Below are 24,201 nucleotides of genomic sequence, written 5' to 3'. Positions count from 1 at the left end.
CGATCAGAGTTGGTGATAAATCGTTTCACACTCGAACATCAACTTCCAAACTTCATGAATGATGAAAATACTAATCATAAAAGATCAATAACTGCAATACAATGTAAAATTAATGATAGATGCAAATGGAGATGTCTTCTGAAAAGAGCTCTAAAATAAAATATTTTAGAACAGAAATCATTATTTGAGAGCTATTGAAATCACTAGAGAAAGAAAAGCGATGGTGGCACCAGCCAAATCTTGCCAGTTCATAAATGTATGCTTATGTCCCAACTTTCAGAGCTTTGGATTGGTACAAAAGGCTTTGTGCAGATACACATGTTTATGAACCTAGAATCCTCCTGTTCTTTCGATGTGCTTTCAAAAACTCTTTATTCAAATGATGCATACTCCCATGACTGCAAATGAAGAATGATTAAGTGCACGACAAACATGTGGAAAATTATTTCAAAAACCTCACCAACCAAAAGCAAAAATCTTGAGAAATAATAAAGCTATTCTACTTTGAAAGTGAAGAAAAGAAAGATTAGCCAAAGATCAATTACACAAGGTGTAGCAATTTGATCTTAGTCAGGGTTCCCAGCTTTTCAAGAAAACAAAATTCCCTGATGAAGATTAAAAATTCCCTAATAATTATTTAAACCCATTCCCAGTTTCACAAGTTTTCTAAGTTGTTGCAGTGAATTACATGGATTTTCAGTATAAAAACAATAATGTAAAACTAATGATTACCACCATAACCAGTCATTCAATTGATGTTGTTTCGATATGCAACAAAATATAACAGAGTATGACTGACTACCGTACTTTCGACTTTTGGGCCAATCAAAATTCCCTGATTTTTCCCTCATTTGAGGCATTTTCCCTGATTAGAGGTATTTCCTATCTAATTCCCTGATTTTTCCCTGACTTGAAAAAAGTAAAATAGTTTACCCTGATGGGCTGGGAACCCTGTTAGTGCAACGTGTAAGAATGAGAACGTATGTTGAAAAGGTAAAATATCATGATTATGAAAACAGAACCCTCTCTCATGTCAAAACAGCTATCAGGTCCCAGTTTCATAAAGACTTGTTTTTAATAAATGAACAATTTCTATGACAAGTTTTCTCTCCACCAATCAAATCGAGGGATGTCAGCAGCTTTAAACTGTTGTGTTATTGCCAATTAGTTACAAGTTTTATGAAGCAGGCCCTTGATAAACCTTTTCAGTGCTGTATCTAATATTTGATTTATCATTATTCAATTTTGAAGAGATGTGCAGAGAGAATAGCAAAAAGAGCAGAAGCAACAAAAGTAAATGTGAACACACCATCGTTCCCTAGGTTCTTGTCTGCTTTCTTCCACATTCCTGCCGTACCTGTAATACCTGTGTAGAAGCAAAAGCCAGAGCTACGTTCACATGTTTAACAATGTACGTTTCTTCACACTCCACACACGCTTCATGTAAGCTTCACATTCACACTTAATAGCATATGTCAAAGCAAAAGCATTGGGAATGAAAAAGGAGCTCATGACATTCCTGGGGGGATGTTTCAAAAAGATTAAAGTATGACTTATGGGGCGTTGCAAGAAACTTGCGATTAATTGCAAGTCTATTTTAGTTCCCAAAATCAAGCATATGCCGGCAATAAATTGCAAATTTGCGATTGATTGCTAATCTGCTCCATGAAACAAGGAGTGTAATCCAATTTGCTTAAGTTAAAAGTGATCAATCAACTGTAAAATTGTAACAGAATATTTGCGATTGATTGCAAATATTTTCTTGCAACACCCCCTTAGATTCGCAGTTAAATGATTAGTTGCATATGGTATAAAAAGCATGACGACCTTGATTGGTCAGGGGAGTGTTTCACAAAGACTTAAGCGTGACTTAAGTCGCACTTAAATATGCAACGCGCGATCTTATTGATAGATACGCAATAATGCGCGTCCTCACGACACGATCTGACCAATGCAGTCAAGCCTTTCATACCGTACGCAGCTCGGTATTTAAGTGCGACTCTACAGTAAGTCATACTTAAATCTTTGTGAAACACCCCCCAGATCATGCCAAGAGGACACGCACTACTGCGTATTGATCAATTAGATTGGCTGTTGCATTTGAGATACGCATCACATTTAACTGCAATTTAAGTCAGACTTAAATCTTTGTGAAACACCCCCCTGGTCTCATTTTCCATGCATGTGATACATATGATTCAATTAAATGCAATGGGAAATATATCTCTAAAGGAGCGTTGCAAGAACTTTACAATCAACTGCAAATTGAGGCTTAAAATCAATCATATGTTTTGCAATTAATTAATGATGTCGGTCCAGTCTCATGAAAACTAGGCATCATAATAAATGTAATATTTCTATTAAAGTTTATAATCAACCAATCAAAATTAATCATTTTAGTAGCTTCAAGCTGTAGTTGCAAATTTCTTATCATCTTTTCTGTTATCAGATTTTTTGTAAACCAAGTTTTATGAAATGCGAACCTGCTTCTATGAATGTGAACTGATTTGCTACAGCTAATAAAAATCACAAAATCGCCAATAGAAATATGCAGTTCTTTGTAAATATTTTCTTGCAACATCCCTTATAATAAAAAGGTTGCTTGATAGAAAGAAATCTTTTAAATTTAATTTGACAGAATTGCATTTGAAATTTATTTATGAAAAATATGACGATGTGTGATGATCAAACTTGTAACAGTCCAATGCCAAATAACAAAGGAAGGTGAAGAATACACACGTGTAAAGATAGAATGGAAAAAAAACCAATGAGAAATGAGATAAAGGTGATATTTAATTACATAGCAATGCATTGCAAGATAGCATGTGGTAAAAGAAATTGCATTTTTCTCCTTTCTTCTTTCCAATAGAATATGATTTTTAGGTTTCAATAGAAATTATCACAGAGAGCAACCAGCTATTTTCTCTCCTTTTTAGCCCTTTTGAGCTGTTAGAAAACGGTAAAATTTGTCCCTTTAGATTTCTCAACGGATATCAGGAAACAAAATGGGCACAGAACAGCGAATATGGTCCATCATGCACAACTTTTCTCAGTGTGTGTGGTAATGTCTAATGGGGGGGATTAATTTTGCCTCATCTTCAAAGATAATGCATGCACTGTCAGAATAAAACAACCGATCCATTGTAAAATACATGTACCACAGTGAACAACTGCCAATACATGTAAGTAGCGCATCTGTGTCATTTTGACTAAAGGAGAGCAGCAATAAACATCTCTATTTTGATCGATGAACAGGCTTTGCCCTGCAACATCGTTGGAGTACAGGCCCCGTCTTACAAAGAGTTGCGATTGATCCAATTAATCGTAACTGTGGAAAGCCAGAAAAGTCAACTTATAAATTTTTTTATTTTTTTTTAATTCTGGATATGAGTGTATATCCATAAATTCATTGATTTCTTGACAATTTGGTGTGATCTCCTTTGTTTACAAAGGACATTTTGCAAATTTCCTGTAGAAAAAATTATGACACTGATGGATTTCCAGAGTTACGATTGATTGGATCAATCGTAACTCTTTGTACAATGTAAAACGGGGGGGGGGGGGGGCCCAGATGTTCTTCCATTCTTAAATATTGGAATATTTGTGTACAAAAAATGAGTCTGCCTGTCATTTCGACACATGATCACAATACGACTGACAGCATGAATATATGGTTTGCCTTGCAATGCATTGTGGGTTGTATGATAGAGTCGAAGTAACAAATATTTGACAAACCCTCAAGTTCAGATCCAGTCGTTGACAGTGAAGGTTTTGGAGATTTTTTCGGCTTGTTGACGACGCCATATACCGCTGTTGTACACATGGGGAAAATGAGGTTACAATTTACGTTTCAATAATTAACACTTATATATGGGTTAAAAGAAGTGAGTATTATTTGGCAAGCATACACACACATAAACACATATGAAAACATCTTGAACAAAATGTTAACTAACACTTGGCCTTCCATTCATTTCCATACACAAATAAAGCTTTTCAAGAAAACAAAATTCCCTGATTTTTCCCTGATAAATAGTAAAACCATTCCCAGTTTCGCATTTGTTCTAAATTGTCACAGTGAATTACATGTATTTTCAGTATAAAACAATGTGAAACTAATTAGTACCACCATAACCAGTCAATCAATGGATGTTGTTTTGATAAGCAACAGAACATAACAGAGTCTGACTGACTACCGTGCTTTCGACTTTTGGGCTGATCAAAATTCCCTGATTTTTCCCTCATTTGAGGTATTTTTTCCTGATTTCCCTGATGGGCTGGGAACCCTGAATGGTTACCCTGCGTACATCCAATACCTTGGGACTACAGACATCTGTTCGACTAAAGCAAGATTGAACGGAGACGATGTAAATAAGTCATGGTTTTCATATTCTGGTGGGTGTTTCATGAAGCTGTTCGTAAGATACAAATGACTTTACGCACGACTGGTGATCCTTTCTTGCGCTATGTGATATCCCTATGTAATTGAGTTATGACCTAAGAACATGTTCCAGTCATGCGTAAACTCGTTCGTAACTTTATGAACAGCTTTACGAAACACCCACCAGCTCTGTAATGTTTCGAGTAAGGCAATTATTTGACATTTGGAATGCTGACTAGATTACATAATTACTCATCGTATGAACAGTAGAGTCACACAATCGTTCAACAAAACATTCAGTTTCCATTGTATAAAAAAGTGATTTGCCTGATTCTTTTCAGACTATACATGATCATCAGATATATTATTGTTGGCACAAATATCGTCCAAAATGACTTGTAATGATACTTGGTTTCCACTTAAGTAATACAAGAAGAATGAATAGATCAGTTAACTGTATGTCGCCCTCTAGCTACAAAGATGGAAAGGAGAAGAATATAGTGAATACGAACGCACCATCAGGTTTCGGCAAAACCTTCGGCTTAGGGCTCTTAGCTGGTTTATTCACAACTCCATACAATCCTGAAAAGGAAATTGAAGAGTTAGTTCACATTTGTAATAAAAGGGTTCCTTACTGGTTTATTATATAGAACCGGAAAATTAAGTTAGTATCTTTCTATTTAGATCTGCAATCACATTGTCTCACTCTACTTATGAGATGAAATTCTGCAACACTGTGTAGTAATAGGTAAACATATTCAAAATTGGTAAGATATACATGTAAGTGTTATTAATCAAATTATTTACAATAAATTGTTCATAGATATCAGAATAAATGAAGAGAAAGGAAAGATATGCAACATTGAACACAAATACTAATTAATAAGGGCTAACACACACACAGACACCCACACAAAAAATATTTCAAATGAACATTCAGAGTAGATAAGTCAGTCTTAATTTTTACTCAATTCAAGTATTTTTTTTAGTGTCACTTTAAAAATTCACTCAAATGATGAAAATGAAACATCAGCATCCACATATACATGTAGGCATGAGAAAGAGTAAACCATGCCTTACATGCAGGGGTGTGAGTGGTCACAAATAAAAAGATCTGAAAAAAGCTGAATAGTGTTGAAAAAGTCTGAAATAGAAAGAGCTCCCATACTTTTTGTACAGAGGAAGGCCAAAAATAAGCTGAAATTAAGCTGGAAAAAAAAATCTGAAATCAGATAAAAATCTAAACTCTCACACCCCTAAACATGCTTACATAGATGTCTTGTTCAATACAATGCACATTATGTATAGGAGCTAATATTCCACACAAGTTCTTATACAAACAACACTTATGTGGTGGCATGCACTGCTATGCATCATCCTAAAGCTAGATTTCTTGAGTGGTATATACAATCTACCCTTTCAAATGCTGCAAAGAATACATCTGCCATCTACTGAGGCAAACTACATTAACTACCGAGTGCCAAAATGTTTGCTATGATAGATGTGGTGTTTTATTATTCCAATAATTCGAAGAGACCTACCCTCTTCAACTGGTGCTGGAACTGACGGCTTTTTAGTTCCTCTATCCACTACTCCATATAGCGGTTGGTCTGTAAATAAGCCATTGTTAAATGTTAACCCATTGCTCGCATATGTATTCAACAATGTATATACATAAATGCATGAGGTTTTTCCCCTTATTTCCTATGCATGCAATTAAGACCCATTACATACATAGGTTTCCAACATTGTATAAGAATACAACATACAAGGAATTTTCTTCTAATTTCTTATGAATGAATTTTAATCCCTGAAAGCAATTAGCAGCAATTAGCATCCCAACTAGCATCCAAACTTGGAGTAAGGCAGTACCCCCTTCCTATGCATAGGATAAGTTATCATCTTCATATGATGTAATGAACATATGTAATCATCCTTATTATATTGCATACCATTGAACAATAAATGAGCGTTTGCATCATAATAATCCAAAGTCAATAGCCACTGCGTAAGCAGAGACCCTACACAAGAAAACTCTGCAATTTGTTTGCATACACAAGAAGTCACCCGACTCATCTCATCATTGAATTGAATTAAAACATCGTCAAACACACATGCCATTACATAAGGTTTACATAATTGCATTTAACCCATTGTGCGCATGTACACGTATAGGGGTTATGTTCTCAGCTGTTCTACCAATTTGATCATTCTCTATCTATTCAATCAATTCTGAGCCCTGTTGCTAAAAAATTACCATTATGGTAACTATGCCATACAATGGTAACTTGCATGGAATCCTTGATTCTGATTGGCTGTTGATCATTGTTACCATGGTAGTTACCATTGGATGGCAAAGTTACCATAATGGAAACTTTTTATGCAAAGGGGCCCAGATTCTTATGTCTACAATAATCTAGCAAAGGATTGCACTTGAAAACAAGTCCTATCCTGTATTCATATGGATTGTACACAATTTTTGTACAAAGATATTCAGCATTCACCGTCCGTCAACAGAATATTCATAAGGTTTCATCATGTCCACTCTGTGGTGATATAAGAATGATCTAGCTCAGAGTCATATAAGAGGCAAAACATATGTGGCCAAACTTAAATGATTTCAGGCAAAACAGCTCTTGGGATGAGAAGGCCCGATCAGGTCAATGCTCAAGGCGCCCATGTGACATGGGGAAAAATAGGAAGAAAGAAACAGAACAGAGAATCACTAATGGTTCCATGACATTTGCTCCACTCTAAATTCCACACACTAATCGAAAGACCCAACTTCAACCCTGGATTTAACACTAAACCCTACCCTAAACCTAATATAAAACCCGATTGCAACCCTAACCCTACATCTTAGACAAAATTAAGCCCGGAGCACTTGTCACAGGAACAAATGGTGTGTTGCCTCACTATATACACTGAATCATATCTTCATTTTAACCAGCCTTATCAGGCCCTGTATAGTTGAGTTCAATTCTGGTCAATATTTGGCTTTGTGAAACCTCCCCCGAGACAATGAAACACACATTACCATCAGAAGGAGCTGGTTCAGCAGCAGGTTTTTTCCTAGATCTATCGATCACTCCATATTCAGGAATTTCTGTAGAACAAAATTAATATATCTAAGCGCAATTCAATGTATATGATCCATAATGTGTCAACCTGTAAGTTCTACATCAGGGGCAATATTTTTTTTTTTTCCTGGTAAATAAAAATAAATTCATTTTATATATATATCTATTTGAGAATGATTTACTTTGTATTCCTTTTTGTTTTTTTAAGCGCAATTGAATGTATATGATCCATAATGTGTCAACCTGTAAGTTCTACATTGTAAATCAGGGGCAATATTTTTTTCCTGCTAAATAAAAGTATACTCATTTTACATATATCTATTGAGAATGATTAACTTGGTATTTTTCATCATTCATTTTTAATTGGGAGACAATACTACTTCAATCTGTTTTTCTTATATAAATGTGAGACTTTTTTTCTCTGTTCCTGGGGGGGGGGGGGGCAAGGGGTATCCTATTGCTAGTCAATATATCTCATTTTATTGATTTTCTATTGCTCATTAAATTTAGTTAAGATCAATTTCAATAGTCTTATTAAACTGTGGAAAAACCCCATGGACATAGACACACATACCATCAGATTGAGCAGGTTTGGCTGCAGCTTTTTTAGCAGACCTATCAACAACTCCATACACAGGATTTTCTGCAATAAGAATTATATTTGAAATACTCTTGATTTGTGTAACCGTTCATACGTTATGAATTATAAGATTAGATGATCAGTAGACAAAATATTTTCTTATGAAAAAGTGATACCTTATTATGTATTTGTGTTTCCAAAGTAATATGACGATAAAGCAGTAAAAACTCTTATAATAATCTCTTTATGTTCATGATGAATGTTTTTTATATAATGCATGCAAATTTGTTGTTGAACTCAAATCTTTTTCAAATATGACTTTGAAATGCAGAGAAGACAGAGGATTTCATTTAAGGCAAAGTTATTAAGTAAACTTTATTTGAAGCCTATTATAAGTTTTGATGTATCCACTATAGGTGCACGCCTCCAATTATCTATTTAAATATATGAATGTTCATGTATATGCCCTGTTAACAACTATGATATAAAGGGCATGAACTAAATATGTATTCAACTAGATAAATTACGAAATTGAACATAAAAACGTATTTTCATGGGGTGCATAACACACTTTTTGTTTCTTCGTTTTTGTTTTAATATCAAAGAACTTCTAAAGCATTGTCTGCTAAAAATTTTGGGATATTATCTGTTGCCTGTAGCTTTGTTATCCATTCACTAAATTTTGAACGAAGATACATGTTCCAAAGGCCCTTTTTAATGAAAGATTTCAAAATTAGTGAATGAGGCTGCCAGATATCTAAGAAATAAAAATTTAAATTTACCAAAAGAATAAATAGCTGATGACAATATACTTTTGTAAGTTCACAAGACTAATGCATTTTAGATGAATTAATGTGGACATACCCTCAGTTTGTTTAGGTGCTTGTTGGCGGTATTCTCCATATGCTGCTATTTCTGTTGCCAATAAAATCAATTAAGGTGTCCTTATTATTTGAAAGACATTCCTTTAATTCATAGTGAAATATAACAATTACTTACAATACTACTACTTATAAATAATACTAATAATGATGACAATACTGGCAAAAATAATACTAGGTAATCATATAATGCCATCTATCTAGAAATAATCTATTCCAACGGGCACTATTATTATTTATTTCAAGAGACATTGCAAGATTGAACACACTTTGTCAATAACTTTTTTTTAATGTCAAATGGTGTTTTCTTTGAAGGGATTTATTGAGGTTTAACACAATATGCAAAATTTATTTTTAAAAGTTATACATGTATATAAATTCATGCAATGGCCTGTATATCCGTGATGGTTACCAACTACTTAACAAGTTACCATTATGGTAATTTTGACTACCATGGTAACTGGGCTCATTATCCAATCACAATCAAGATTTCCATGGTAGTTACCATAATATGAAAGTAACCATAATTGCAAATCTTTCTGAAATGGGCCATGTATTAAAAATTTATTTGAATTTCCTGATAAGACATGTTGTTTTTTCCTAAGTAATAAAATACAAATTAAACCTAGTCGTGCTTGCTTTCTCATTTGGGAAAGGAAAATGATAGCTGATTATAATCATTCATGGACCTACCCTCAGCTTCGACACGAGCTGTCCGTGGTCTAAATTCCCCATAAGCCATTATTTCTGTGTCCAGTAATACATGCAAATAAAACAAACCAGAAAGGGCATACAACGAACGAATAACAACTTTGAAAACAATTAAAAATATCCTGCTAGTAAAACATATTTCACATTTTCTCAATATTTGAATAGTTGTTTTTACCGTCCCCATTTCCACACACCACTACAACAATGATTTAAATCTTAGAAATAATAATAATTACAAAGAAATCTCAGAGTAGAGGTGTGTCATGAATTCATCTTTATCCCTCAATTATAAATTTATTCAGAATTAGGAATTAATCAAAGCCTTTTTTTATTAGCTCTTATTCCACAAATTGGCAAATTCTATACTTTTTTTTTGCTGCAATTTTTTTTCTCATAAGGGTCAGTGTACTACAAATGAAAACAAATTCATATTCTGTCGGTACTCAGAAGTAGAAATTGCAGATTCATATGGATAACATTGGTCAATATGTTTCAATAATTGTTTGAAAATTCATATATTCAGTGATAATTGATCTTTAAAACACTCCTTAAAGAACAAAAATAGAGTAAAGCTCTCATTCGTGTGTATCGAAATGTTCCACTCCTTCATCTTTATGTATTTTTCATGATACTCAGGGCTGAGGTTTATATTTTTCTTCAATTGTACATCTTTATTAATTTCTAAATAATATAATAAGTATGAACAAACCCTCTTGTTCCTGTGAAGGGAATGCAGATTCATTATCACCTGTATAAGGAGAACAATGCGATTCTCATAAAAGAAATTACTGAAAAAAAATCAAAAATGCCAATTTTGATCGAAATCTGTATATGAAATTCATGTTGAGTCTCTATTCTAGCACTTTACAGCAATGAATTATCCGTAAGTATAGTGAAAGCTGCAGCTCAATGAAAATGAATGTTGATAAAAGAGATCATGATCAATGATTAGTTTACATTACCATATTCAATTTGATTATATTCTTCCTTCTTTTTATACAAGAATGTTGATGTTTTTATACACAGCGAAGCGACATGAATTATTCTGTAACCTCAGACATGAAGGCGTTTTATAATGTGTTAGTTTTGTGTGATGTCATATTTCTAACATGCATTAATGACTACTTCCATATGTGAGCTCTTATACCAAATACCAAATCACTAGATGTAAGAAATAAAAACTGCAAAGATTATTACTGAGAAGGTCCAGAGTAAATGCCCTTTAGAATGGCCCTGATGGCCCTTGAAAGTTTGGGGTATCCAAGGCCACTTTGCCACAAGCTAAAACTGCCCTTTTAAAAATGGCTAATGCCCCTTTAAATTCTTAATTCAAGCCCTTGTAATGTTTTATTCCTAAAATGCATAAATGACTAACTTCATATGTGATCTTTGATACCAAATCCCAAATCAATAGATGTAAGAAATAAAGATGGTTACAGAGAAGGTCCAGAGAGCTTTAATTTAATGTATTGAGGTCATATTTGAGTTCCATGACATTTGCTCTGATGGAAAATCTGAACGTTCAGCCAAACACAAAACCCAACCTCAAAAATCTAATAAACCCTAATCCTTATCTTTGCTATTATTCTGACCCAAAAACTCTTTTACAATCCTAACTTTAACATGTTAAACTTATGTTTTTATCTTGATGCTACTTTATTTCATTGGGATTCAAACTCGTACGGGTTTTTCAAACCTTTTTTTGTATCCCTTGACATGTTTTACTTTGTATGTTTTAGTTGTCTAAATAAATACAAATGACCTCTGAGATATGAAGACAGACACAAATCTTGCAGGAGCATAGGTCGAGTTACACATATTTTAATTGTGTTTTTAAAAAAAGAACACTTTCTATGTAAGCATTAGAAGAAAAAGAATTCCCATGATGTATTTAATATGACACAATGATGCATGGCAGTTGACAAACTATACCTTGCGATGTGTAAGTAAATTATCATGAAAGCTTCGCTTTAAATGCTGCATAATCACATGGACAGTTATACTAGAGCCTAAAGCAAATGGCAATATATCTAACAAGAAAACAGCTATCATAGAGGCAAGTAGGCATGGAATTGAGTCTGCAGTATTAGTATCAATAGAAATATACCATAAGTGTGATAAAATATCATCACACTTTCAGTGAAACATGAGCTTAACATGTTAATTATTTTGTAGGTTTTGCAAAAAAAAAAACTACCATTCAAAACCCCTTCTAAGCTTTATCTGTACAATCATACATAAATGGCGAACAGATGGATACATGGACCAACGTGAACATATATGTATTTGGCTAATACCAAAGCTGGCAGAGTACCGGAACTATCATCACCAAAAATCTCAGGTGAAAATGAAAGAGCAATGAAAGAATTCGACCTCCAGCTATTCCGCAAGGTACATAGAATGAGAAAATGCACCAAGAACACATCCTTGATGAAACATCTGCATGAGCCTATATTGATATATATTTAATATCTATTAGATATTCAGAGAATAAGATGGGCCCATTAACAGAGCCTTGTGGTACTCCACATGTAGACCTGAAGCACAACATTTTTTCCAAGACAGCTTGCAATGTGTTTGATATGACCTCCAGCACCAAAGACATAGATAGCAAGGTATTTTTAGCAAAATGGAATGGTTCACTTTATCTAGGGCAGTTCCTAGATCAAGTTACATGTAGCTTTCCCTCATCAATATCCAACAGCATAGAAATACACTTACATAAACTTCCTACAGAAAAAAACTCACATTCTGCCACCGAAAGACTTCTGCACACAGAGAAGTTTTTTTTTACAAAAATCATGATGCACATACATGTACGCATTACATCAAATCTGTTCTTTATTTGGGCATTTTCACGGTAACTGACGTTACACAGCAGAATTTTACACACTTTTCATTGTGTGTATGATTATCTTTAAAACAAATTAAGATTTTTTTCAACTGTTCAGGTAACTTTTCCAAGTACATGTATGAAATAAGGAAGTGAAAGACACTGAACAGAAATGCTTCACAATGGAGGTCTCACAAGACAACAACAAAGACAAAATAAAAACCTGAATCACTTTGATATTTTCTTATAAAACAAAGGGCATACTTGCTGGTAACACACAAAAGTATATTGTACACTAAATTCAAAACTTTAGATAACTGATGAATTGTGCAAGTTGATTAGATAGAAGTAGATATTTGACAAAGACACAAAAGAAGGCACACTGACAAAATAATTAAGTAAATATTTTAAGAAAACTGTAAATCAAATATTAAAGTTTCAAATTATATCTGCAATCCCATTCCCTTCCCATTTCATCAACGGAAAAAGCTTTAATATTAATCCATTACTGTAAGTGCAGGAAAATTGGGGAACAAAAGTGCAAACTCAACTTGAAAAGAATTTTAAATAAGAAAAGCGTAAATCAAATATTAAAGTTTGAAATTATATCTGCACAACCCCTTAATTCTTATCTGATCAACGCAAAAGGCTTCAACATTAATCCCTTACTGTAAGTGCAAGAAAATTAAGGAAACAAAAGTGCAAACTAAACTTGAAAAGAATCCACACAAAAAATTTGCATTGTTCCACAAACTTTGGAAATAAAACAGCTTCAACAGAAGAAATTAAAGTAATCAGAAGATTAAAACATTGATTCAAGAAGAAAGGGAAAGCCTCAGAACACAGCACACTGTTTGTGACGAAAATAATAGAATGGAGCTGTTAAAGGAGAATCAAACCAACCGCACATCTCATTTTAGCAGGGTTTTTTCTTTAAGCTAATCAATTCCTTCCAAGCATGGTTCCAAAGGAAATTTGCGCACACATGTTCAAACAATTCTTTCAGTTTTGGCGATATTTGAATTGTGTATTACAACTGCCAACTTTTTATCTTAATATTCAATAGTACATCATTTACTGTACATGAAGTAGCTGTATCATCATTTTGGTGATTTCAAATTCTTAAACATGATAATGCTTGAAATTTCACTTTGTTTATTTTTTATTTGTTTTAATTATCAAGATTTTTTTGGGGGGGGCAAGATTCCATATGGGATTATGGTCATATTCAATACCTGGTGAGAATTAATTAAAATTGGGTATGCTTGGGTATGCTCTTCAAAATACCCCAAATCCATCAAAATCTGTGAGAAAATCATATCAGTTTCACTGAAACGTGTGGTTTTTATGACGCATATCAGCTGCCTAGCAACAATGCCATAAAAAAACAGTTATAAGCACCCTTCTCAAGCACTGCTGATAATGAATGACTATGGTGTCTGGATTCAAGCATTAACAATGTAGCCATAAACACCAAAACCTTACATTGATAGCAGCTCCAGTTAGCACCAGCAGCAATGAACAAAAAAGAAAGCCTGAATTTACACGAGCACAATAAACGACAAACCCATATTGCCCCAAGTAACACCGAGATTGACTTTTCACTGTATAAATGCCATGTTGATATAAAAACAAGGCAATGCCATGTGGTGCTAGCACCTATACGTTTTCCTTCTTTTCTTTCTTTTTTTTTCATTTACTTGGAGCAAGATGGCACAAATAGAAATGAATAGAACGAATCTGTTAACACAAACACAATTATTTTCTTTTGCAGAGAAATGATGGGCCCACGGCAGTATTGAAAAGGCAACCACAAACAAACCTGGCGAATACTCTTGCTTTCTACTGCTGCTCCTAACCGGCGGTTTGGGTTTAACTTTGGGTTTAGTAGGACTCGGCGGATGGAAGGAGTCTTGTCGGAGCGTTTCGGAGAAATAACAGGAAAGAATTATTAAGGAAACTTCTCACCCTAAAGTACAAGTTTTATACACTCAGTTCTCGTTATTGGATTCTAAAGCAGAGGAATATCATGAAAGCAATGTTACGGTAAACTAAATTTCCACCAAGAGTACAAACATTTATTCAATATCTCATGTCTTTTTGAAAGATTTATAAAACAGTGAGATGAAATTAGGGAATGGTTAATTTATCTTTTCATCAAAAAGGTAAAAACTTTTTATGTATATAAATATATATATAATGAGACTGTGAAGGATTCATTAAAGAAACAGAAAAGATAAAGAATTAGAATTAAAGAATAGAAAAAAAAGTTCGCAATTCTTATGATTGTACAGTATAACATTCTGAGATAGCATTTCAGATACCTTGCTCCCTTCCAAGTGGTTATTTACAAGAATAGCCATTAATCAGAAAGAAATACAGCAACTATTAGCATATATGTTAGATGCTAAAAAAAAAAAAATCTATGTAAGGGGATAATGATCCAGAAATCAATCTCGTTCAATCAGTACGCCATAAGTCAATATAGTCATAATACAGACAACAAACATAAAAACAACTGAAAATGTATATATGCGTTTTTGTATGGCTGTGAAAATGTCCTTAAAAAGCGCATAGGGGATATCAACTGCACAATGATGAATGAGGCTATAGTCACAATTCAGCAGAAGACATTAAATTGGAACCAAAACTGAGAGAAAAAAATTGAATGATTGGACAGGATGAATTATGATTATTTCCATCTATAAAAATAAGATATAATAGCAGAAATAGTAGAAATACACTGTAAACAAGAAAACAAAACAAAAAGAAAATGAATATAAAAAGGGTACTTGATGGCATGGATCAATTGTAATTGAAAGCAAAACAAAATTATGATACTTTAAAAAAAAATGATGAAAACTATAGAACAAGTTTGATTCAAGATGATAATAGATGAATGAAATAATAAATCAAGCAAATCTTTCATGAAAATGGGCAAATGAAGAAAAATGTTCAAGTCGCTATAATTCAGCAATAAAGGGAATTAGAACCCCCCCCCCCAGTCAATGCCATGACATACACAAAATGTGAAACAATTTATTCAAATCACTAACACTCTTGAAATTAGTAAGTTTTAGTAAAGAAATTAATCAACAGCAAAAAGTGTAGGGGAAGGAGCAAATCCAGGATTTTTCCAGACGGCACAGCACTTTGTAGGAAAAAAATCATGGACAAGCCCCCTATTGAGGTTATCAACACTCATAAGAATAATTTTCCTGTTAATTTTTTTCCGGCAAACAAAATGAAAGTTCTCAAAAATGCCCCCCCCCCCCCTCCCTCCACGATCTTTGGCTGGAATAGATTTTATGGCAAAATAATAATAATAACTACAACTAGAATGAATGAATAAAGCAAATGAAAGCAAAATCAAATCACTTCGATTCTGTTGTAAGTACAATGAATAAACATCATGAAATTAAGAAAGAAAACTTATATGATGGGGGGGGGGGGCATTGGGGCCGTCTTACAAACAGTTACAATTGTTCCTATAAATCACAACTATGTAAAGCCAGCAAACCAAATACTGAAGATGCCTTTCGTCTCTGGGCTGTTAATACCTTGTATTTCAAAATTAAATATTTTTATGACAACTCAGAATAAGCTAAATTTCAGAGGTATAACATGGGTAGCAAACCTTCATTTGCCTTGACAAGAGTTCTTCACAGGTATCAGGAGACTGTTTTCAGACAATATGAGATTTTCACCATTGCTATACTTCTAAAATACAGATTTTTCTAAGCTACCTTCAACATTTTAAAATTGTGAGATACAAGGTTTTAACAGCCCAGCCATGATTTGTGCATTCAAAAGGTTTGAGACACAAAGTATACTTGGGCTCTGCATCACTGTCTTGATAAATTAGTGCACTCCTCTTTGTTTTCAAAGGCACATTGTATAAATATCCATTAAGGATTATGGTACTGATGGCTTTCCATAGTTAAAGGACAAGTCCACCTCAGAAAAATGTTGATTTGAATCAATAGAGAAAAATCAGACAAGCCCAATGCTAAAAATTTCATCAAAATCGGATGTAAAATAAGAAAGTTATGACATTTCAAAGTTTCGCTTATTTTAAACAAAATAGTTATATGAACGAGCCAGTTACATCCAAATTAGAGAGTCGATGATGTCACTCACTCACTATTTCTTTTGTTTTTTATTGTTTGAATTATACAATATTTCATTTTTTACGAATTTGACGATTAGGACCTCATTGCCTGAACCACAAAATGTTAAATTAATGGAATTCTACGTGTTCAGGGAGGAATGATACTTCATTTCACATGACAATGACGAGGAAATCAAAATATTTCATATTTCATATAATAAAATACAAAAGAAATAGTGAGTGAGTGATGTCATCGGTTCCCTCATTTGCATACCGACCGGGATGCGCATATAACTGTTTTGTGAAATGAAGAGAAACTTTTAAATGTCATAACTTTCTTATTTTACATCCGATTTTGATGAAATTTTCAGTGTTATGCTCGTTGAATTTTTCTCTTTTTATTCAAATCAAGTTTTTGTTGGGGTGGACTTGTCCTTTAAGATTGCTTGGATCAATCACAACTCTTTGTGAGACAGGACCCTGGTGACACAGCGAATGGGAACACAAAACAGTCACAACAATAGATCACAGAACAGTCAATGACCATCGGATGAAGCAAATTCAGCAAGCATGCACGTGGACCAACCTTGATGCGAACGGGCCGTCAACGCTACCGTCGGTCGCACTGGTTCGGAACCTCTCCTCTCAACTTGAGTATAATGTGCTATTGGTGGCAGTTTTTATTTATTTTGTTTCAGATGGTTGCGGGTGAAGCGTGGTGCAAAGGGCAGAGCAGAGGATAAAGGGAAGGTAAAGTGGGGAAAAAAGGAGAGAAAAGTGAAAGAGGAAAGAAAGGAGAAATCAAGTTACAGAATAAAAAAAAAGGAAGAGGAACAGATAAAGGGAAAGAAAAACAAATGAAGGGATAAAGGGTATAGAATGGATGGAAATAAAAGAATGGAAAAGGAAAAGAAGAAGGAAGGTAAAGTGGGGAAAAAAGGAGAGAAAAGTGAGAGAAGAGAATAAAGTTACAGATAAAAAAAGAGTAAGAGGAACATATGGAGGGAAAGAAAAACAAAGGAAGAGAAACAAGAGTATAGAATGAAGAAAAATGAAATGGAAAAGGGAAAGAAGAAAATGAGAAGAGGAATGAGAAAGGAAATAAATGCCAGAGAAAAATGAAGAGGTGCAAGAAATGGATTGAAAGAAAGTTAAAGAAAGGAAAACATAATAAAAGAAATTATCAGGGGAATCAGAACAGAAGAGAGAGGAATGAGAAAAGAAAAGAGAGTAGAGAAAATGAATAGGCAAGAGAACAAAGAGAATTTGATTTAGTACAGAAATGTTAGTAATAACAGCATTTAAGCGAAACTTTAGATAGCCATGGCAAAAATGTGAATTACATGTATAGCTACATTTACTCTACAACATAATAATTATACAGCTCTGTGAGCATGTACATTTCAACATACACATACTTAATTCCATGGACATGTAAGCTTAAAATGTTAATTGCAAATATATGATTTGTCAAATAGTTCAGACTAGTATTATAATATATATATAGTACATGTAAATTCAAAGGCAGTTTAATGGCATATGGAGGAGGAAATCTGTATGAATTCATTATAACACACTATCTTGAATAAATAGTACACAGTGGATCAAGAAATATTGAGGATATAACATGCACTACACCAACGTCACTCAAAGCAGAAATGGAAGCCATCATGAACCGTACAAGGTGGATCAAGAAATAATGAAGATGTGATATGAATGTACGATTACACCCTACATCCCTCTTACAGTATATCTCCACCATTATGAACTGTACACGGTGACTAAAAAAAAAATATGTGAATGAAATTCTGAATGAGCATGTTGCATTGAGTAGGGCAGGGGTTCTCAAACTACGGCCCGCGGGCCGGATCCGGCCCGCAGAGCTTCTCTATCCGGCCCGCGAGACTCTGCTGGGTTTTTTTTTAATCACTAAAGTCACAATATGAAACAAAGCTCAATATGATTACATTGTGTATCCACAGATAATCCATGTAGACCTAACCGTAATAAAAGTAATGGCAGTCAAATTAATTTGACATTTAAACAAAGTTTAGTGGAGTCTTTTCTGTCTGTTCGATCTACTTATTAGATGACCAGCGCTGTTCTCACCATGTTTGGATCTACATACAGGTGTGAAAGTGCATTTTCCACAATGAACATTTTAAAGAACTAACTCATACCGAAGTAACTTGACAGGGGCCGCGGAACGGTTTTCAAAGTGGGGGGGGGGGGCGCTGGCCATGCAAAAAATCACAATCGTATGGTCATTTTTACGTTTATATAAATGGTTTTGGAAAAAAGTGGGGGGCTGAAGCCCCCCCCCCCCCCCCCCCGCTTCCGCGGCCCCTGCTTGACCAGTGAACATTTGCACCAGTGCCTTCGTCTGGTAATTACACCTTTTGTGCCAAGGTCACTTGGACTGTCACTTTTCCCATATTGAAAGTGACTAGAAGACTGACATCCTTGTTAGAGTCTACAACAGACGTACTCTATTATTCATTCTACTTTGACTGCAAAAATATTGATACTTCAAGACATAATCTGTCTCCCCAATACCAGTTATGTATAGGTAAAATCTAGATTCCTTCTAACAAAGTGCTGCAATTTTGTTATCATTAATATTGACTCTCGCTGTATTTTGAAATCTTTTCTAATTTTGCCTGCGTTCTGTATGAAACTGTTATAAATTTGTTGGAATAAAAGCTCCCAAAATAAGGGCCAGATTATAGAGCATCTAGGACCCCGACCGCAAGGGTCTTTGCGCTTCGCGCACATTTTTGTCTAAGTATCCACTTCACCCTGGCCCTTTCAGGTTTACTTGGAGTCTCATCTGGCCCTTCAAAGAAAAAGTTTGAGAACCCCTGGAGTAGGGCATCTAATAAGTACACAGTGAATAAAAAAAATGATGAAGACATGATGTTATTGATACCCTACTTTATGAGCGCATAAGCTACTGCTTATAATTAGTTAATAGTACACAGTGTATAAAAAAATAGAGAAAGATGTGCACGATACCAAAATTAAGCTATGAGCACATTGCCAAGGTATGCAGCTAATAGGAATGTATGTTTTTAACCACACCAACCACTGAGATTAACTTGAGCTTATCCTGTGCAAATAAAGCCTATTAGATATAGGCCTTACGATTAGGGAAACTAGTTAAACTACAACAACCGGGTTCAGGAGCCAAAGTAGATCAAGTTTTCTATGATAGTAACCACAATGTTACAATTACCAAAATCAAAAGTTTCTATGAAATTGACTGGTCACCAACAAAACGGTATTGCCAATAACATCTGCATGCGGTTTTGGTTTGTATAAAATTTCGGTTTTGATTTGAATACTTTCAGTGAAGTTGTATGAAGTTCTAAGGTAAACGAAATAGGCAATCTAAGGATAAGCTATATGAACAATATGGAGCAATACTGAAGCATTATTAGAATGATTAATGTGATTTTTTTTCCATATTTTATCTATTCAAATAAATATTACAAAACTTCAATGCAAAATCGCGCGGATCTATAATTATGTAAATCATGTCCACATGGGTAGCCCTTTTCTCTAGTTAATGCTTACATATGACTGGCTCCTTCCAATGCACCCCCTCCCCCCCCAAAAAAAAAAGGGGGGCATGAAATTCAAATATGTCAGGCACATAGACATGTAATATGGTTACATGACATTTGCTCTGGCGACAATTGCTCAGATGGAAAATCTACACATTAAGTGAAACATAAAACCTAACCTCAAAAACGAAATAAACCCAAATCGTAATCTTTACAATATTCTAAACCAAAAAAAATAGCAATCCCAACTCTAATCCTATGCCTTCTGAGACATTGGGACCGGAGCAATTGTGGAAGGAGCAAAGGTCGTGTCACCATGTAATATACATTACAAGTACCACTGCGTAATAATGGCTTTGAGATGGTGAATAATAGACACATTATGCTTTCATACAAGACAGTGGTGCATGCTTCACATAGGTTTTAGATATGACCAAATAACGGTGACATAACAAAGAATTAGACTACATAATCCCACTGCCAAAACAGATCTTTAACAATAGGTCTCTCGATGTACAAATTTGAAGGTTATTCATTCAACAATGGAAGAAATTAACAAAAAAAACAAAAAAAAACAATGGAAGAAATTGTAAATGAACTTTTTGAATGGTGAATATACATGGATGTGAATAAGTTAATGTATATAACCTAATAAAATCAATGGTTGAGAAAGGATATAGACAAATATTTATTTCCTTCTTTTCTCTGGGCAAACAGCAGTATTATTTATCTATTCATAGTTTAGAGCTTTGACTTGGTGAAATAATGATCATAAAGATATATTTTGGTAGGAATTGGTTAAAAACTAAATTAAGACTCAAACAAAAAGAGGATTCCTCCCTGACAGGAATTCAAGAGTGAAAGTTGAGATACAGGCCCATATTCTGATAGCAGGTTTAACTTAAACTCGGGTTTAAAGTTGTGGTTTAAGTATGGATGGCCAATTGTTAAATAAATCACTAACAGTAGAGATATCATACTTCAGCTCATTTGGCTCTCAAATCATTCATATTTGTCTAGGAAGTATAAATAGACGATTGTCTTCACCATCGATGAATCAGGAAAGAGCACAGTGAACATAAGAAACATACAACTTAATAAAAATTTTGATACTTTTGGCTTCCCATACTTAAACCACAACTTTAAAACTGAGTTTAAGTTAAACCTGCTATCAGAATACGGGCCTCAGAATCTAAAAATATTTAGGCCCACATGAAGAGAATAAGATATAAGACAGAAGGAGACAGACAGACAGAATACAGAAAGACAGAAATAATACCCATAAGGGTATATTCTATAGATTACATACAAAGCCATAATTTCTACAGCATCTATTAATTCTTTCCATTCACCGAGGATAATTATGGAATAAAAGTTCTATGAAGGAAGACAACAGATATTCCCCAAATATACGATAAAAGTGATTCAATCAAGGCAATGTTTGATTTCAAAGTCCCATAACGTTTATATATTTCATGCAAAGATCAGAAAACACTTCACATTATTAGTGATTTGATAAGTGATTCAACTTCAACTTCATTTACTTTTTCTATTGCTTTAATTTCAGCTTTCTAATTTCAATTATTTTTTCTCCTTTGTTCATCCTTTTTCACCTTTTTGCATTTTCAATTGATATCTTTATCAATTTGCTGCAGATAAAGAAGCACCTATTTTCGCATTGCACTTGTAACCAAAAGCTCACTTTTGCAGTATAAGGTGTTGAGAGAGTTTAAGAGTATAAGGTATTATAGTTTCACAGACTCGGACAACACAATGCACATACAGGTACAGGGACATGTATGCTAATACAAAAGATGCACAACGACAGACACAAAGAAATATTTATTAATGAAAGCTTAACCCTTTGTCCCACTTTTACAGTATAAGATATTAAGAGAGTATAAGGTATATTGGTTTGATAGACTAAGGCAACACAATGCACAATACAGGAACAGGTACATGTACGAACGATGCACAAATACAGAGACAGAGAAATATTCATCAACCAAACCTATACCTTCTGTCCCAGTGCTCTGTGGTGTCGAGGGCAACGGTAAATTAGGCTTTCGCCTCACCTCAGAGCCCCATCGCCGCTGCCTGGATTCATAGTTGGCTGTGTGGTACATACGAGCTGCTTACCGGGGAAGGGGTATAAGACATTGGGTTTGCATAAGGGTTTGGTATTGGTCATGGGAAATTGAAAGTATGATGGAAAATTATGTATAAAAATGGGTTTTGGAAGTGAAATAATGTAGTACAAGACACCATGTGATATAACAGAAATATGAGGGATGGTATAAGGATTAGTATAAGAGGTAGTATATGGATTAGTAAAAGGATTGGTGTAAGGATAAAGGATGGTATGAGGATAGGTATAAGATATGGTAAAAGGGGAGTACATTATAAGGATTGGTATAAGGAGTGGTGAAGGATTGGTGCAAGGAGTGGTACAAGCATTGGTATAAGGAGTGGTATAAGGGGTGGTATAAAAAGTGGTAGGAGTGGTATAAGGAGTGGTAAAAGAGAGAGTATATTTTAATTCATCAGAATGATGAGGAAATAATGGGAGTGTAATGGGTTTGTATCAGGAGGAGTAATACGATCAGTAGGGTTATTAAGAAATGCATGGGACAAAATGCATGGGGCAAAGACAAGGACAGGAATTACATAAGAGAAATAAGTGATGTAAGGAAGTACGATAACATGATTATATAAGGGATGGGGTTTTAAGTTATTCAGTGCAAAAGGAAGAGATATTAAATGAGGTGCATGATGGGATCGTATAAGGAGAGGGGGAAAAGTCATATGGGGGACATACATACAAGGTAATGGTATAATGAAATTGTATAGGGAGGGAAGAAAAGTCATAGGAGATGTGGTTTATGGTAATGGTTTAATGGGATTTTATAGGGAGAGGAAAAAGCCATGGGGGGACAAACATGTACACAAGGTAATTTTATAGGGTAGGATAATGCAATATTGAAGCACAGATCGGCAAGCAGGTGGGGAAAAGAAAAGGTAATAAAAAAGAAATGATAGTACAAAATAAATCCTCACATCAATAAAACCATAAAGAAACAGAAATTTCCATACTTTGTTACATTAATGGAAAAGAGAACAGTGACTGTCATACTTTGCCCGTATCATTTTGCAGAATCAAAAAAGTTGGTTTTCCCTCTTTTACACCAAACAAAAAATAAAAATAAAAATCTCAAACACAGCAAACCTCTAAAACCCTGATTTGCTCATCAATGATACACAGTGCAATATTGTATCAATAAGTTTCACAATGCTTAAATGCCAATTATGAGCAGAAAAACTTAATCTTATGCCGAACTGCACGTGAATAAAATCCTCTTAATCATGAAGAAGCTTCTTTGATTTCAGAAAAAAATTGAATCTTCAAGACAACTTTTAAAAATGAAAGGGAAAAGAAGATTAAAATCTTATTGATTTCCCTCTTTCCAGGCATATCAACACTGCAAACCTAATCCCAGAACAGAATTTTGCTTTAAAATGTAGCATGCAGGGCAAATCAACCCTAAAAACCACTTCACAAGGCCCCTCCCAGACCCAGAGTAATAAACAAACACTTGAGAAGACAAGTAGCAATTAATGCAAAGTCATGATGGAATTAATGATCTACCCCACATGGTTAATCAAATCGCATGAACTCTCTGCGCAGTGCCATGAGAATGATGTGTTTATAAGATTAATTCAAAATAAAACTTTGAGCAAAGTTACCCTCAATTTTCTTTTATTCATAACTACACTATTAAAGCAGAATGAATGTACTAGCATGAAAATGACGGCATGGTCCGGCAATCATTAAACAAACGCTTGTTAAAACGTGATCAAGCAAAAGGCTAAACGCAACCAGGCACGCACTCTGGACTCCAGGCAAAAAAAAAAAGAGTTTACCTGGGACTAAGATGGTACATGTGGTTTTTATCATGACTTGAAAAGGGATGAGAAAATTATCAATTGGCAGATGTAAATACTGTAAGCTATGTAATATCCATAGCAAGTGTTATGTATCAATTCGAACCACGAAATAT

At 34.4% G+C, this 24,201-nt stretch overlaps 1 protein-coding gene across 15 annotated transcripts in view; it reads right to left on the bottom strand.

Annotated features, from left to right (window-relative positions):
- Positions 1 to 24,201, bottom strand: part of LOC129263667 (rho GTPase-activating protein 5-like) — a 115,760-nt gene that overhangs the window by 49,362 nt on the left and 42,197 nt on the right. For 3 of the 15 annotated variants that reach the window (XM_064101216.1, XM_064101209.1, XM_064101218.1), the window contains 11 exons: positions 22,161 to 22,274; positions 14,289 to 14,378; positions 10,343 to 10,381; positions 9,616 to 9,669; positions 8,906 to 8,956; positions 8,036 to 8,104; positions 7,419 to 7,487; positions 5,923 to 5,991; positions 4,898 to 4,963; positions 3,736 to 3,810; positions 1,310 to 1,366 (listed from right to left, as the gene is read on the bottom strand). In XM_064101216.1, coding sequence (XP_063957286.1) covers positions 1,310 to 1,366; positions 3,736 to 3,810; positions 4,898 to 4,963; positions 5,923 to 5,991; positions 7,419 to 7,487; positions 8,036 to 8,104; positions 8,906 to 8,956; positions 9,616 to 9,669; positions 10,343 to 10,381; positions 14,289 to 14,378; positions 22,161 to 22,274 — 753 coding nt within the window. Of the gene's footprint in view, positions 1 to 1,309; positions 1,367 to 3,735; positions 3,811 to 4,897; positions 4,964 to 5,922; positions 5,992 to 7,418; positions 7,488 to 8,035; positions 8,105 to 8,905; positions 8,957 to 9,615; positions 9,670 to 10,342; positions 10,382 to 14,288; positions 14,379 to 17,163; positions 17,242 to 22,160; positions 22,278 to 24,201 lie in introns of all 15 variants that reach the window. The other 12 variants (XM_064101214.1, XM_064101217.1, XM_064101219.1 and 9 more) reach the window with 7 other exon arrangements.

Source organism: Lytechinus pictus, chromosome 6, assembly GCF_037042905.1.
Source record: "Lytechinus pictus isolate F3 Inbred chromosome 6, Lp3.0, whole genome shotgun sequence".
Lineage (NCBI taxonomy): Eukaryota > Metazoa > Echinodermata > Echinoidea > Temnopleuroida > Toxopneustidae > Lytechinus > Lytechinus pictus.
The sequence above is the reverse complement of the archived record's forward strand: the minus strand, read 5'-3'. Positions and strand labels throughout refer to the sequence as shown.